The following is a 16,051-nucleotide window of genomic DNA, read 5'->3' as shown; positions in this document are numbered from 1 at the left end:
AAATGCATATTTGTGGGACTTTTAACGTGCCTAAAAGCCCCACATATATGCATTTTTCAGTACCTCTTATTACCCAAATTGCACATTCCTTGCCTAAAGTGTACTTGTATTATAAATATTTAATCTCCTGAGCCATCAGAATACCTAGTCATTAGTCAGGTTGTCTCTGCTACAGGGCTTAGGAGGATGACATTCAATAGAGTCAACCACTAAAAAGTAACTTTTGAAGATAGTATTCACTGACCATCATCCCCTTATGTGCAGCATATGTACTTCATGTAAAAATCAGCGGTATTGTCATACCAATGCTTTACAAAAACATATTTAGAAAGCATAGCAGTGCTCTGAAAAATGCAAGCAGTGGCTGGTAGAATTATTAACTTTTTGTTGTAAATGAGCCCAATGTGATGCTAATGAACTGTCAACACTCAGTAGAAGAGAGATTTATTTCCCCATGCAGCCCTAGCTCTACAGGGATTTCTTCACCTCTCTATTCAAAATTAATTACAAAAAAAATATAAAAAATAATAAAAACTTGAATTTGTTTTAAAAAGCCATAATGAAAGGAAGACCATGAAAAGTTAGACTCACTCACTATCGATTCGCAGTGGACATTTACATACGGTATATAAAAGAATAGGTGCAATATTATAGTATGTCATAAACAGAATGTAACATTCATTCTTTTTTTCTTTTCTTTTTTGTAAGCCATTAAAAATCAGGCTACAGGACATTATATTCTAAATGGAAAAGGTGAAGAAGCTAAGTCACGATCCTTTATAGATCTTGGTGTGGAATGGGAGTACATCATTGAAGATGATATTGAAACTATACACACAGATGGACCTTTACATGATGCTATTGTAGTTTTGGTAAGTCATTTTTGCATTTCAGGATATTTGTACAAATCCATAACCATCAATTCATCATTTGCCAAGAATTGGTCCTGTTCATATGCAGGGTGTAAAATTAACCAGTTGCTGACTGCCATATGTATATACAATATACTGCGGCAAGTCATCCTCTCTGTGCATGATCACGTACGTGTACGTGATCTGGCTTTTTCGGGTAGGGGTAGTGCATGCCCACTGCCCCAGCTGTTCTGCCATTTGCTTCACCACATGCCGATCTGCGAGTCTCTGCCAATGATTTATGGACTGGACCCACTGATTGGTGGAGCAAATAACAGGAGCAAGCTCTGTACTGGTAAAAAGAATATAAACAAAAGAAATGTCAGCATTAAAAACTTAAAAAAAAAAAACAACAAAAACAGTGCAAGGGACACCCCCATTCCATACCAGGCCCATAGGGTCTGGTATGGATTTTTATGTGAACCCCATGGCAAAATTAAAAGAAAATGCCCGCTGCCCGTTCCTTAACAACCAGTTTATTATTATATTTGTTTATTATTATATTTATTATTATTATTATTATTCCTTTTTTTGGATGCTTCAGACATCTGAATGATTAGAATAAATTTAATTGTTTCGTTAGAATTTATTCATAAATAATGAAAATTTCATCTGAATTTTGAGTCATAATTAGAGATGAGCGAATCGAAGTAGGCGAAGTGGAATTCGAGTCGAATATTGGAAAATTTTCGATTTGCGCCGAATCCGAAAAATAGCCTACTTCGGACGCGCGAATCGAAATTTTTCCTAAAATGGCGGCGGACATGTGCGGCGACGGAGCGGGGATGTCTGGGAAGGCGCGCAGACAAGGCGCGCTGACCCATAATGCATTCCTTAATGACATGTGATCGCATTAGCCAATCAGCAGCCAGGCAGCCAGCACTGTGTAATGGTCGAGCTATAAATAGCGGCCATTTTAGAATTCTTCATTTGCCTCCAGTCATTCAAGAGAGGCAGACCGCTCTGTATTAGGGACAGAGTTAGGGCCACAGAAACGTTACTTGGGGACAGAAAAACGTTACTTAGGGACAGAGAAGCATTACTCAGGGACACAGAATTGTTAATGAGGGCCACAGAATCGTTACTTAGGGCCAAAGAAACGCTAGTTAGGGCCACAGAATTGTTACTCAGGGACAGACAGAATTGTTACTGAGTGCCAGAGAATTGTTACTTAGGGCCACAGAAACGTTAGTTAGGGCCACAGAATTGTTACTCAGGGACAGACACAGAATTGTTACTGAGGGCCACAGAACTGTTACTTAGGGCCACAGAAACGTTATTAGGGCCACAGAATTGTTACTCAGGGACAGACAGAATTGTTACTGAGTGCCAGAGAATTGTTACTTAGGGCAACAGAAACGTTAGTTAGGGCCACAGAATTGTTACTCAGGGACAGACACAGAATTGTTACTGAGGGCCACAGAACTGTTACTTAGGGCCACAGAAACGTTAGTTAGGGCCACAGAATTGTTACTCAGGGACAGACAGAATTGTTACTGAGTGCCAGAGAATTGTTACTTAGGGCCACAGAAACGTTAGTTAGGTCCACAGAATTGTTACTCAGGGACAGACACAGAATTGTTACTGAGGGCCACAGAATTGTTACTTAGGGCCACAGAAACGTTACTCAGGGACACAGAATTGTTACTGAGGGCCACAGAACTGTTACTTAGGGCCACAGAAACGTTAGTTAGGGCCACAGAATTGTTACTCGGACAGACACAGAATTGTTACTGAGGGCCACAGAATTGTTACTGAGGGCCACAGAACCGTTACTTAGGGCCACAGAATTGTTACTCAGGGACACAGAATTGTTACTGAGGGCCACAGAACCGTTACTTAGGGCCACAGAATTGTTACTCAGGGACAGACACAGAATTCTTACTCAGGGACACAGAATTGTTACTGAGGGCCACAGAACCGTTACTTAGAGCCACAGAATTGTTACTCAGGGACACAGAATTGTTACTTAGGGCCACAGAAACGTTAGTTAGGGCCACAGAATTGTTACTCAGGGACAGACACAGAATTGTTACTGAGGGCCACAGAATTGTTACTTAGGGCCACAGAAACGTTACTCAGGGACACAGAATTGTTACTGAGGGCCACAGAACTGTTACTTAGGGCCACAGAAACGTTAGTTAGGGCCACAGAATTGTTACTCGGACAGACACAGAATTGTTACTGAGGGCCACAGAATTGTTACTGAGGGCCACAGAATTGTTACTGAGGGCCACAGAACCGTTACTTAGGGCCACAGAATTGTTACTCAGGGACACAGAATTGTTACTTAGGGCCACAGAAACGTTACTCAGGGACACAGAATTGTTACTGAGGGCCACAGAACTGTTACTTAGGGCCACAGAAACGTTAGTTAGGGACACAGAATTGTTACTCAGGGACAGACACAGAATTGTTACTGAGGGCCACAGAATTGTTACTTAGGGCCACAGAAACGTTACTCAGGGACACATAATTGTTACTGAGGGCCACAGAATTGTTACTCTGGGACAGACACAGAATTGTTACTCAGGGACACAGAATTGTTACTGAGGGCCACAGAACCGTTACTTAGGGCCACAGAAACGTTACTCAGGGACACAGAATTGTTACTGAGGGCAACAGAACCGTTACTTAGGGCCACAGAATTGTTACTCAGGGACAGACACAGAATTGTTACTGAGGGACACAGAATTGTTACTGAGGGCCACAGAACCGTTACTTAGGGCCACAGAAACGTTAATCAGGGACACAGAATTGTTACTGAGGGCCACAGAACCGTTACTTAGGTCCACATAAACGTTATTCAGGGACACAGAATTGTTACTGAGGGCCACAGAACTGTTACTTAGGGCCACAGAAACGTTAGTTAGGGCCACAGAATTGTTACTCAGGGACAGACACAGAATTGTTACTGAGGGACACAGAATTGTTACTGAGGGACACAGAACTGTTACTTAGGGCCACATAATTGTTACTCAGGGACACAGAATTGTTACTGAGGGCCACAGAACCGTTACTTAGGGCCACAGAATTGTTACTCAGGGACACAGAATTGTTACTGAGGGCCACAGAACCGTTACTTAGGGCCACAGAATTGTTACTCAGGGACAGACACAGAATTGTTACTGAGGGCCACAGAATTGTTACTGAGGGACACAGAATTGTTATTGAGGGCCACAGAACCGTTACTTAGGGCCACAGAAATGTTACTCAGGGACAGACACAGAATTGTTACTGAGGGCCACAGAATTGTTACTTAGGGCCACAGAAACGTTACTCAGGGACACAGAATTGTTACTCAGGGACAGACACAGAATTGTTACTGAGGGCCACAGAATTGTTACTTAGGGCCACAGAAACGTTACTCAGGGACACAGAATTGTTACTCAGGGACAGACACAGAATTGTTACTCAGGGACAGACACAGAATTGTTACTGAGGGCCACAGAATTGTTACTTAGGGCCACAGAAACGTTACTCAGGGACACAGAATTGTTACTCAGGGACAGACACAGAATTGTTACTCAGGGACAGACACAGAATTGTTACTGAGGGACACAGAATTGTTACTGAGGGCCACAGAACCGTTACTTAGGGCCACAGAAACGTTACTCAGGGACAGACACAGAATTGTTACTCAGGGACAGACACAGAATTGTTACTGAGGGACACAGAATTGTTACTGAGGGACACAGAATTGTTACTCAGGGACACAGAATTGTTACTTAGGGACACAGAATTGTTACTGAGGGCCACAGAACCGTTACTTAGGGCCACAGAATTGTTACTCAGGGACAGACACAGAATTGTTACTCAGGGACACAGAATTGTTACTGAGGGCCACAGAACCTTTACTTAGGGCCACAGAAACGTTACTCAGGGACAGACACAGAATTGTTACTCAGGGACAGACACAGAATTGTTACTCAGGGACACAGAATTGTTACTGAGGGACACAGAATTGTTACTGAGGGACACAGAATTGTTACTGAGGGACACAGAATTGTTTCTCAGGGACAGACACAGAATTGTTACTGAGGGCCACAGAACTGTTACTTAGGGCCACAGAACTGTTACTTAGGGCCACAGAAACGTTACTCAGGGACACAGAATTGTTACTCAGGGACACAGAATCGTTTAATTAAAGAGTATGTCAGACAACATGCAGAGGAGTGGCAGAGGAGGCAATGTTTTAGGAGCGAGCAGACGTGGCAGCAGAGGAAGGGGTCGAGGCAGCACTATTCGCAGCCAGAGGCTAGTGCTCCCGGTGTCATCCAGTACAGTGAGGAAGAGCTAACAGAGGGCGGTCAGGAACGGGGGGAGACATCCGCCTCTTCAGCAGCCAGGCGAAGAAGTAGTGGCGAGGAGAGTGGCTCGGTAGCCGGTGTAGAGACCGGTCTGTCTCCTGACCCACACGCAGCCGAGGGGGCTAGTAGTGAGGCGGAGACCCTAATTGATGATGATGAGGCTGATCGCACTTGGCAGCCTCGTCGTCATCAGGCTATTGCTTCCGCATCATCAGGAGAAGAGGGTGGCAGCTTGGCAGCGAGCAAAACAGTCGGTGGGTTGTCTCCATCGCCACACTCTGCCATGTGCCACTTTCAGGTCTCCTCACACACTGCTGGTGTGTTGAATTTTTTGACATAGGGTGCTGGCAGATTACGGGCCTCCCATAGCTGCTGCCAGGCCCCTAATCTGCCATGGGCCCCTATATACCGCCTCCTCATGCTGCTGCCAAGTCCAGAGTCTCTCATGGGTCCCTGTACGGCCTCCCATTGCTGCTGTCTCCATCGCCACACTCTGCCATGTGCCACTTTCAGGTCTCCTCACACACTGCTGGTGTGTTCAATTTTTTGACATAGGGTGCTGGCAGATTATGGGCCTCCCATAGCTGCTGCCAGGCCCCTAATCTGCCATAGGCCCCTATATACCGCCTCCTCATGCTGCTGCCAGGTCCAGAGTCTGTCATGGGTCCCTGTACGGCCTCCCATTGCTGCTGTCTCCATCACCACACTCTGCCATGTGCCACTTTCAGGTCTCCTCACACACTGCTGGTGTGTTCAGTTTTTTGACATAGGGTGCTGGCAGATTACGGGCCTCCCATAGCTGCTGCCAGGCCCCTAATCTGCCATAGGCCCCTATATACCGCCTCCTCATGCTGCTGCCAAGTCCAGAGTCTGTCATGGGTCCCTGTACGGCCTCCCATTGCTGCTGTCTCCATCGCCACACTCTGCCATGTGCCACTTTCAGGTCTCCTCACACTGCTGGTGGGTTCCATTTTGTCATAGGGTGCTGGCAGATTACGGGCCTCCTATAGCTGCTGCCAGGCCCCTAATCTGCCATAGGCCCCTATATACCGCCTCCTCATGCTGCTGCCAGGTCCAGAGTCTGTCATGGGTCCCTGTACGGCCTCCCATTGCTGCTGTCTCCATCGCTACACTCTGCCATGTGCCACTTTCAGGTCTCCTCACACACTGCTGGTGTGTTCAGTTTTTTGACATAGGGTGCTGGCAGATTACGGGCCTCCCATAGCTGCTGCCAGGCCCCTAATCTGCCATGGGCCCCTATATACCGCCTCCTCATGCTGCTGCCAAGTCCAGAGTCTGTCATGGGTCCCTGTACGGCCTCCCATTGCTGTTGTCTCCATCGCCACACTCTGCCATGTGCCACTTTCAGGTCTCCTCACACTGCTGGTGGGTTCCATTTTGTCATAGGGTGCTGGCAGATTACGGGCCTCCTATAGCTGCTGCCAGGCCCCTAATCTGCCATAGGCCCCTATATACCGCCTCCTCATGCTGCTGCCAGGTCCAGAGTCTGTCATGGGTCCCTGTACGGCCTCCCATTGCTGCTGTCTCCATCGCCACACTCTGCCATGTGCCACTTTCAGGTCTCCTCACACACTGCTGGTGTGTTGAATTTTTTGACATAGGGTGCTGGCAGATTACGGGCCTCCTATAGCTGCTGCCAGGCCCCGTAATCTGCCATAGGCCCCTATATACCGCCTCCTCATGCTGCTGCCAGGTCCAGAGTCTGTCATGGGTCCCTGTACGGCCTCCCATTGCTGCTGTCTCCATCGCCACACTCTGCCATGTGCCACTTTCAGGTCTCCTCACACACTGCTGGTGTGTTGAATTTTTTGACATAGGGTGCTGGCAGATTACGGGCCTCCCATAGCTGCTGCCAGGCCCCTAATCTGCCATGGGCCCCTATACCGCCTCCTCATGCTGCTGCCAGGTCCAGGCGAACGTAGTCACACAGGGGAGGAACTTCTCAGTGTAATGAACAGAGAAATCGACAGATGGCTGTCTCCGCGCAAACTGAAAATCGGAACCATGTTGACCGACAACGGAAAGAACATGGTGTCTGCTCTGCGTCAAGTAAGGTTGTGCCATGCGCCATGCATGGCTCACGTGTTCAATCTGGTTGTCAAGCGGTTCCTAAAATCCACCATCCCACTGCAAGACATCCTTAAAATGTCACGTAAACTTTGCATGCATTTCAGCCATTCCTACACCGCAAAGCACACCCTCCTTGAGCTGCAGCGGCAGAACGGAATTGCACAGCATCGCCTGATCTGCGACGTTGCAACAAGGTGGAATTCAATCCTACACATGTTAGACCGCCTTTACGAACAGCGAAAGGCCATCACCGATTTCCTGATGTTACAAGCGGATAAAGGTACTCCCCTGTGTAACTTCGATGTCAGCCATTGGCAGCTCATGCGTGACACCTGCCGCTTGCTCAGGCCCTTCGAGGAGGCCACGCTATTCGTGAGTCGGCAGGACTATGGGATGAACGACGTCATTCCTCTGTTGCACGTCCTGGAACAAATGCTGTTAACAATGGCTGGTCAGGGTGCGGTAGACGTGGCGCACAGATCTCAACGCCACATGACCCCTGTGGGGGCAGGACAGGAAGAAGAGGAGGAGGTAGAGGAGGACATTTGTGCTCAGGAATTATTGAGTGAAATGGGTGGTTTTTCCACTCAGCGGACAGGAGTGGAGGAGCAGGAGCATCTGGTAGAGGAGGAGGAGGAGGAGACAGAGGACCCAGACGCACCGTGGCAGTATGCTGTGGAGATGGAGGCAGGGAGTTTCTCGCATTCCTTGGCACAAATGGCCCATAGCATGCTCGGTTGCTTGCGTAGCGACAGCCGAATAATAACCATCAGACAGAGGGATGACTTTTGGCTGTCCACCTTGTTGGACCCTCGCTACCGTTCAAAAATGGTGGCCTTTTTCACACCTGCTGAGAGGGAGGCCAAAATAACGTACTATAAAAACCACCTATGTAGTCAGTTGGTCTCTGCCTTTCTGCGCCAATGTCCATCCTCAGACACTGTGGGCCCTGTGCGCTCGCGTTCCGCTGCCATGGCAGCAGGGGAGGGGTGGGGTGGTAGGAGCAGTGGCAGCTCCACCAGCAGCGGCTGCCTCAGTCTGCAGTCGATGATGAGTAGCTTTCTTCACCAGCGCAGTGAGGAAACTACTAACCAGCCGCAGCAACAGCAGCATCAGGTGGACCTGGAGCAGGAGCTCAAACAATAGGCTTGGGCCTACTTGGACAGCACCCTGCCAACCGAGGTAGACAATCCCCTTGACTACTGGGCAATGAAACTTGACCTTTGGCCCCAACTAGCTGAATTTGCCCTTGAAAGGCTGTCATGCCCGGCCAGTAGCGTGGCATCGGAGCGCGTGTTTAGTGCGGCAGGAGGTATTGTAACTCCGCGGAGGACACGACTGTCCACCCAAAGTGTGGAGAGACTGACGTTTGTGAAAATGAATCAGGCGTGGATTAGTCTGGATTTCAAACCACCAGTTCCTGACACAACTGACTAAATCCGCCATGAATCATGCCCCAAACATGTGCCACTTTCAGGTCTCCTCACACTGCTGGTGTGTTGAATTTTTTGACATAGGGTGCTGGCAGATTACGGGCCTCCTATAGCTGCTGCCAGGCCCCTAATCTGCCATAGGCCCCTATATACCGCCTCCTCATGCTGCTGCCAAGTCCAGAGTCTGTCATGGGTCCCTGTACGGCCTCCCATTGCTGCTGTCTCCATCGCCACACTCTGCCATGTGCCACTTTCAGGTCTCCTCACACTGCTGGTGTGTTGAATTTTTTGACATAGGGTGCTGGCAGATTACGGGCCTCCTATAGCTGCTGCCAGGCCCCTAATCTGCCATAGGCCCCTATATACCGCCTCCTCATGCTGCTGCCAAGTCCAGAGTCTCTCATGGGTCCCTGTACGGCCTCCCATTGCTGCTGTCTCCATCGCCACACTCTGCCATGTGCCACTTTCAGGTCTCCTCACACACTGCTGGTGTGTTGAATTTTTTGACATAGGGTGCTGGCAGATTACGTGCCTCCCATTGCTGCTGCCAGGCCCGTAATCTGCCATGGGCCCCCGTACCGACTCCTCATGCTGTGACGTTGCAACAAGGTGGAATTCAACCCTACATATGTTAGACCACCTTTACGAACAGCAAAAGGCCATCACAGATTTCCTGATGTTAAAAGCGGATAAAGGTACTCCCTGTGTAACTTAGATGTCAGCCATTGGCAGCTCATGCGTGACACCTGCGCTTGCTCAGGCCCTTTGAGGAGGCCACGCTATTCGTGAGTCGGCAGGACTATGGGATGAACGACGTCATTCCTCTGTTGCACATCCTGGAACAAATGCTGTTAACAATGGCTGGTCAGGCTGCGGTAGACGTGGCGCACAGATCTCAACGCCACATGACCCCTGTGGGGGCAGGACAGGAAGAAGAGGAGGAGGTAGAGGAGGACATTGGTGCTCAGGAATTATTGAGTGAAATGGGTGGTTTTTCCACTCAGCGGACAGGAGTGGAGGAGCAGGAGCATCTGGTAGAGGAGGAGGAAGAGGAGACAGAGGACCCAGACGCACCATGGCAGTATGCTGTGGAGATGGAGGCAGGGAGTCCCTCGCATTCCTTGGCACAAATGGCCCATAGCATGCTCGCTTGCTTGCGTAGCGACAGCCGAATAATAACCATCAGACAGAGGGATGACTTTTGGCTGTCCACCTTGTTGGACCCTCGCTACCGTTCAAAAATGGTGGCCTTTTTCACACCTGCTGAGAGGGAGGCCAAAATAACGTACTATAAAAACCACCTATGTAGTCAGCTGGTCTCTGCCTGTCTGCGCCAACGTCCATCCTCAGACGCTGTGGGCCCTGTGCACTCGCGTTCCGCTGCCATGGCAGCAGGGGAGGGGTGGGGTGGTAGGAGCAGTGGCAGCTCCACCAGCAGCAGCTGCCTCAGTCTGCAGTCGATGATGAGTAGCTTTCTTCACCAGCGCAGTGAGGAAACTACTAACCAGCCGCAGCAGCAGCAGCAGCAGCATCAGAGGGACCTGGAGCAGGACCTCAAACAACAGGCTTAGGCCTACTTGGACAGCACCCTGCCAACCGAGGTAGACAATCCCCTTGACTACTGGGCAACGAAACTTGACCTTTGGCCCCAACTAGCTGAATTTGCCCTTGAAAGGCTGTCATGCCCGGCCAGTAGCGTGGCATCGGAGCACGTGTTTAGTGCGGCAGGAGGTATTGCAACTCCGCGGAGGACACGACTGTCCACCCAAAGTGTGGAGAGACTGACGTTTGTGAAAATGAATCAGGCGTGGATTAGTCTGGATTTCAAACCACCAGTTCCTGACACAACTGACTAAATCCGCCATGAATCATGCCCCAAACATGTGCCACTTTCAGGTCTCCTCACACTGCTGGTGTGTTCCATTTTTTGTCATAGGGTGCTGGCAGATTACGGGCCTCCCATAGCTGCTGCCAGGCCCCTAATCTGCCATGGGCCCCTATACCGCCTCCTCATGCTGCTGCCAAGTCCAGAGTCTCTCATGGGTCCCTGTACGTCCTCCCATTGCTGCTGTCTCCATCGCCACACTCTGCCATGTGCCACTTTCAGGTCTCCTCACACTGCTGGTGTGTTCCATTTTTTGTCATAGGGTGCTGGCAGATTACGGGCCTCCCATAGCTGCTGCCAGGCCCCTAATCTGCCATGGGCCCCTATACCGCCTCCTCATGCTGCTGCCAGGTCCAGAGTCTCTCATGGGTCCCTGTACGGCCTCCCATTGCTGCTGTCTCCATCGCCACACTCTGCCATGTGCCACTTTCAGGTCTCCTCACACTGCTGGTGGGTTCCATTTTTTGTCATAGGGTGCTGGCAGATTACGGGCCTCCCATAGCTGCTGCCAGGCCCCTAATCTGCCATGGGCCCCCGTACAGACTCCTCATGCTGCTGCCAGGCCCGTAATCTGTCATGGGCCCCTGTTGTCGCTTGTTGGCATATTCCGCTCGTTCAGATGCTCCTTCTCCTGCTACTCCTCTTCACGGATTCCGTCAGCAGTCTTTCTTGGAATCCGTTTCCAAGAGACAACAGTTTGCGAGCACGCACCCGACGGTGCAGAAGCTGAACGTCCTCCTGTCCAAGTTGCTGCTGCCAGGCTCGTAATCTGTCATGCGCCCCTGTACCGCCTCCTCATGCTGCTGCCAGGTCCAGAGTGTGTCATGGGCCCCCGTACCGACTCCTCATGCTGCTGCCAGGCCCGTAATCTGTCATGGGCCCCTGTACCGCCTCCCCATGCTGCTGCCAGGTCCAGAGTGTGTCATGGGTCCCTGTACGGCCTCCCATTGCTGCTGCCAGGCCCGTAATCTGCCATGGGCCCCCGTACCGACTCCTCATGCTGCTGCCAGGCCCGTAATCTGTCATGGGCCCCTGTACCGCCTCCTCATGCTGCTGCCAGGTCCAGAGTGTGTCATGGGTCCCTGTACGGCCTCCCATTGCTGCTGTCTCTATCGCCACACTCTGCCATGTGCCACTTTCAGGTCTCCTCACACTGCTGGTGGTTTCCATTTTTGTCATAGGGTGCTGTATGGCCTCCCATTGCTGCTGCCTCCACCGCCACACTGTGGCTCCACACTCTGGTTTTGGCCCCGTGACTGCCCAAATGAGTGAAGTGTGCGGTGATTCTAAGATCGACGGCACTCATCTGCATGTCATACTGACTGACAGTATTATTTCTCTTCCCCAGCAGACTCCAAGGGCATTTAAATTAAAGGTACAGTGTTCTGCACTAATATTAAGTCTCTCTGAAGCCTAGAAACACCCTTTTTTAAGTTAAATTTGCAGCGAATATATTCGACTCGAATCAAAATTTTTCCACGAATTCGCCGAATCGGTCGAATCGAATTTTTGAATACTTCGCTCATCTCTAGTCATAATAAAAACGAATCTTACATGCCTAATTGCCCCCAACACTTTTTTGGTAAAGCATATTTCTACTTTAACCCTCTGCACACTGTTATGCACCCTTTATCCAATTCTAGAACACTTTTGCATAAATGCATGGTTTTTGTATCACATACACTCACCAGTCACTTTATTAGGGTCACCTGTTCAATTGCTTGGTAGCACAACTTGCTAATCAGCCAATCGCATGGTAGCAACTGAATGCATTTAGGCATCTAGATCTGGTGAAGATAACTTGCTGAAGTTCAAACCGAGTTTCATAATGGGGAAGAAAGGGGATTTAAGTGACTTTGAACATAGCATGGTTGTTGGTGCCAAATGGACTGGTATTAGTATTTCAAAAACTGCTGATCCACTGGGAGTTTCATGCACAACCATCTCTAGGGTTTATAGAAAAAGGTCCGAAATAGAGAAAATATCCAGTGAGCTGCAGTTGTTTGGTTGAAAATGCCTTGCTGATGTCAGAGGTCAGAGGAGAATGGGCAGACTGGTTCAAGATGATAGAAAGACAACAGGAACTCAAATGACCACTTGATACAACCATGCAGAATACCATCTCTAAACGCACAACAGGTCGAACCTTGAAGCAGATGGGCTACAGCATCAGAAGACCACACCGAGTGCCAGGGTACCTATCTTCTGTTGGCTACTTCCAGCAGGATAATGCACTATGTCACAAAGCTCAAATCATCTCAAACTGGTTTCTTGAACATGACAATGAGTTCACTGTATTCCACTGGCCTCCACAGTCACCAGATCTCAACCCAGTAGAGCACCTTTGGGATGTGGTGGAACGGAAGATTTGCATCATGGATGTGCAGCCGACAAATATGCATGATGCTATCGTGTTAATATGGACCAAAATCTCTGAGGAATGTTTCCAACACCTTGCTGACACCTTGTTGAATCTATGCCATGAAGAATTAAGGCAGTTCTGAAGGCAAAAGTGGATCCAACCCAGTACTAGCAATGTGTCCCTAAAAAAGTGGCCAGTGTGTTTATATTGCAGTATATATACAAGCTGGCCAACTCCCTTAAAGTGATTCCTTTCTGGCCAGTCCATACTCAACTTTGAACATTGCCAAATACATACTTGCATTTATCAGTGAGCATTTAGTACCAATATGAAGCAGACTGACACAATGCTAAATATAGGTATCACTACAGAGAGCTCAGTGTGTCCATGCATCAGGTTCTCTTAGAAGTTTTCTGATACCAACTGCTCTCATCTCTATTGCACCTATGGCATGCAAGAAGAAAAAATGTGGCTTGGGGGAACGATGCTGGAAAGAAGTAAAGCAGTTTAAAGTTGTCTGGAAAAGGAAAGAAAAAAAGTATAAAAGTACAGAGAAAAATAAATCAGCTGAGTATGGAGTAAAGAAAAGCAGCTTAGCTGTGCAAGATAGAGCAAAACATCCATGTAGAGATAAGCAAAGCAGCAGAACAGGAACATAAAAAAAAGAAAGAAGCAGACGGAGTGTTATATGTGAACACTGATAAAGCAGAGGCACCATAAGAAAATAACCTGGAAGCGTCAAGTCAGCAAAAGGCAGAACATACTCATATCTGGGATAATCCTTAATCTATATTTAATAAGCCATACATTACATAGACAGCTTTATTGTCTGTTTATGTTTATTAGCCATATTCATTTGGGAAGAGCAAATTAAAAGGGAGATGATTTTGGTATACACACGAGAATGTTAGTTTATTCCTTCTTTGTAAAACATTATTACTACAGTAACCTTTAGGCGCATTCACCCCAGACAGACACACCGTATGGTACATATAATAAATGCCTGCATTGTATAACACATTACCCAGAGTGCATTGTGAAGAAGCAGTGTGATGTGTTGTTACAACATAACACAGTTTTTTACAAAATTAGCAAAAAACCATTAAACCAGGTAACTTCATACACTGTAGTGCATAGACATGAGATGACATTTGCTGTATAAAAAAGCAGCAATGCTGATTTTTTATACTATGCACACTGACACACACATGTGAACATGGCACATATATAATAGTTGTATTCTATGTGCCCTTGTCATGAGCATGCAGTGATCAATGCAGATTAGTGAAGTTCAATGCACCTGGTGTGAACAAGCTCTTAGGGTTCATTTACACCAGATACGGTGGGACTGCGCATGGTGGTTATTCCAGTGCAGTCCCACTGCACGGCAAATGCTTTCTCTCCTGTGTGTCTGATTCACACCACTGCATTGCAGTGGTGTGCGGGCATGGTGCACTGAAAAATAGTAATGCATGTACTGCGCGACGGCCCATTGATCTTTATGACAAAAAGTTTGAAACCTGTCGGACCACACCACACCGCACACCAGCCACTACATTATAAAGCACTGGCTGATGTGAATGGACCCTTAAAACGAACTTGTCAGGAAGAAAAGTCTCTGATGGAAGCAACCATTCTATGATTCACAAACCAAACTGAGACTATTTGACTTAGTTAAAATGAATAAGTAAGGGGTCATAGAATGGCTGTTTTCATTGGTGGTATCTATGTCATGGACTAAGCTTTGTGATAGATTGCATATCCTGCCTACCTCAGTTAAAAGCACCTTATAAGGTCTTTATCTCCAGAATGTCCACTGGGACACATACTGTACATGCTCCTTGTAGTATGTGCCACTATAATGATATTCACACAAGTCAGTCCTGTACTGAAATCCTTAGCCTTGAATAGTTTTATTTACAGTCTACACAGGGCTAGGGTAAGGAATCTATAAGCACCCCAGAGTAGGGCTTATTTTGCCATAAGTGACTCATGGGACAGTACCTGGGACTTCGCGTAAAGAGGTTGGCCTCAAAACGTTTCCTTATTTTACTCTCCTGTTCTGACAATTTCTCAAAATGTTTGGCTAAGTTTAGTAATAGAACAGTAGGAAGAAAGAGCATGTTGAAAGAAATCAGAAGGCTCTTTGTAGTTCAGGAAACATTAAGCCATCTCACCTTTCTTTAGTATGGTGGTCAACTGGAAAATATTTTTTTTTTGTTTTACTTACAAAGCAGCCAGCATACTGCCTCCATTAACTTACAGTATTCTAACTGTAGATTTTTGCAAAATAATTATGTCATAGTGGGCCTTTACAAAAGAAAATATATTTGTATCTAAGGGAGTACATTAGTACATAGGAGAACTTAATGTCCAGACACACCCTTGCCTTAGAGTTTATGAGCTGATCATTCATACAAGAGTGGTCACATGTTGTGATTTGTCTTTTTTGAAAATATGTTCCTGACATATATAGTCAACTAGATATGTTAAAACAGAACTTCATTTTTTAACATGAACACTGAGTTAAAAATAATGCATGCATACATACCAGCAAAACTGTGTTTCTTGTGATTTTCTTAATAGGTCTCTCTGTTGCTGTGCAGGCATAGCAGCAGGATGTGGTATTTTCTATGATGTTTGGTGTGAGCTCTGTATTGATCAGTGGCCATAGGCTTTCCACATCTGCTCTACATTTTTATATGATACAATAGTTCTGTCTATGGCTACTGATAGTGATGTACAGCCAGCCCACCTGCACTGGACTCCATCAGATAAGCAGGGGGGCCTGAAATCAGCTTGAAGTAGAATAAGTCCCATATAGTATAATAAAAGCACAGTGTAGACTACACTATGTGGGCAGGGTTCTTCACAGTTGACATATATTAATGCTGTATATCCACCTATTTAGCCTAACTAGCTGGCTGTTCCCACATTTCTAGGGTCAGCCTCCCTCACTTGTCTTCCTTTTGTGATGCTGCAGACAGAGGGAGTTGGGGGGGGGGGGGCTGATGGTAGGGGGTACTGTTTGTTAGACTTATGGACTCACTCTTGATTGG

General features: G+C 47.6%; 1 protein-coding gene across 3 annotated transcripts in view; it reads left to right on the top strand.

Moving 5' to 3' along the window:
- ADAMTS3 (ADAM metallopeptidase with thrombospondin type 1 motif 3) overlaps positions 1-16,051 on the top strand; it is a 305,366-nt gene that overhangs the window by 234,703 nt on the left and 54,612 nt on the right. For all 3 annotated transcript variants that reach the window (XM_089679599.1, XM_089679598.1, XM_089679600.1), the window contains one exon: positions 709-872. In XM_089679599.1, the coding sequence (XP_089535725.1) occupies positions 709-872 (164 nt within the window). The remainder of the gene's footprint in view (positions 1-708; positions 873-16,051) is intronic.

This window comes from Staurois parvus, unplaced genomic scaffold, assembly GCF_062004578.1.
Source record: "Staurois parvus isolate SC_StPar_1 unplaced genomic scaffold, SC_StPar_1.0 ptg000227l, whole genome shotgun sequence".
NCBI classification, from domain to species: domain Eukaryota; kingdom Metazoa; phylum Chordata; class Amphibia; order Anura; family Ranidae; genus Staurois; species Staurois parvus.
Note: the sequence above shows the minus strand (reverse complement) of the source record. Positions and strands in the feature narration are given on the sequence as shown.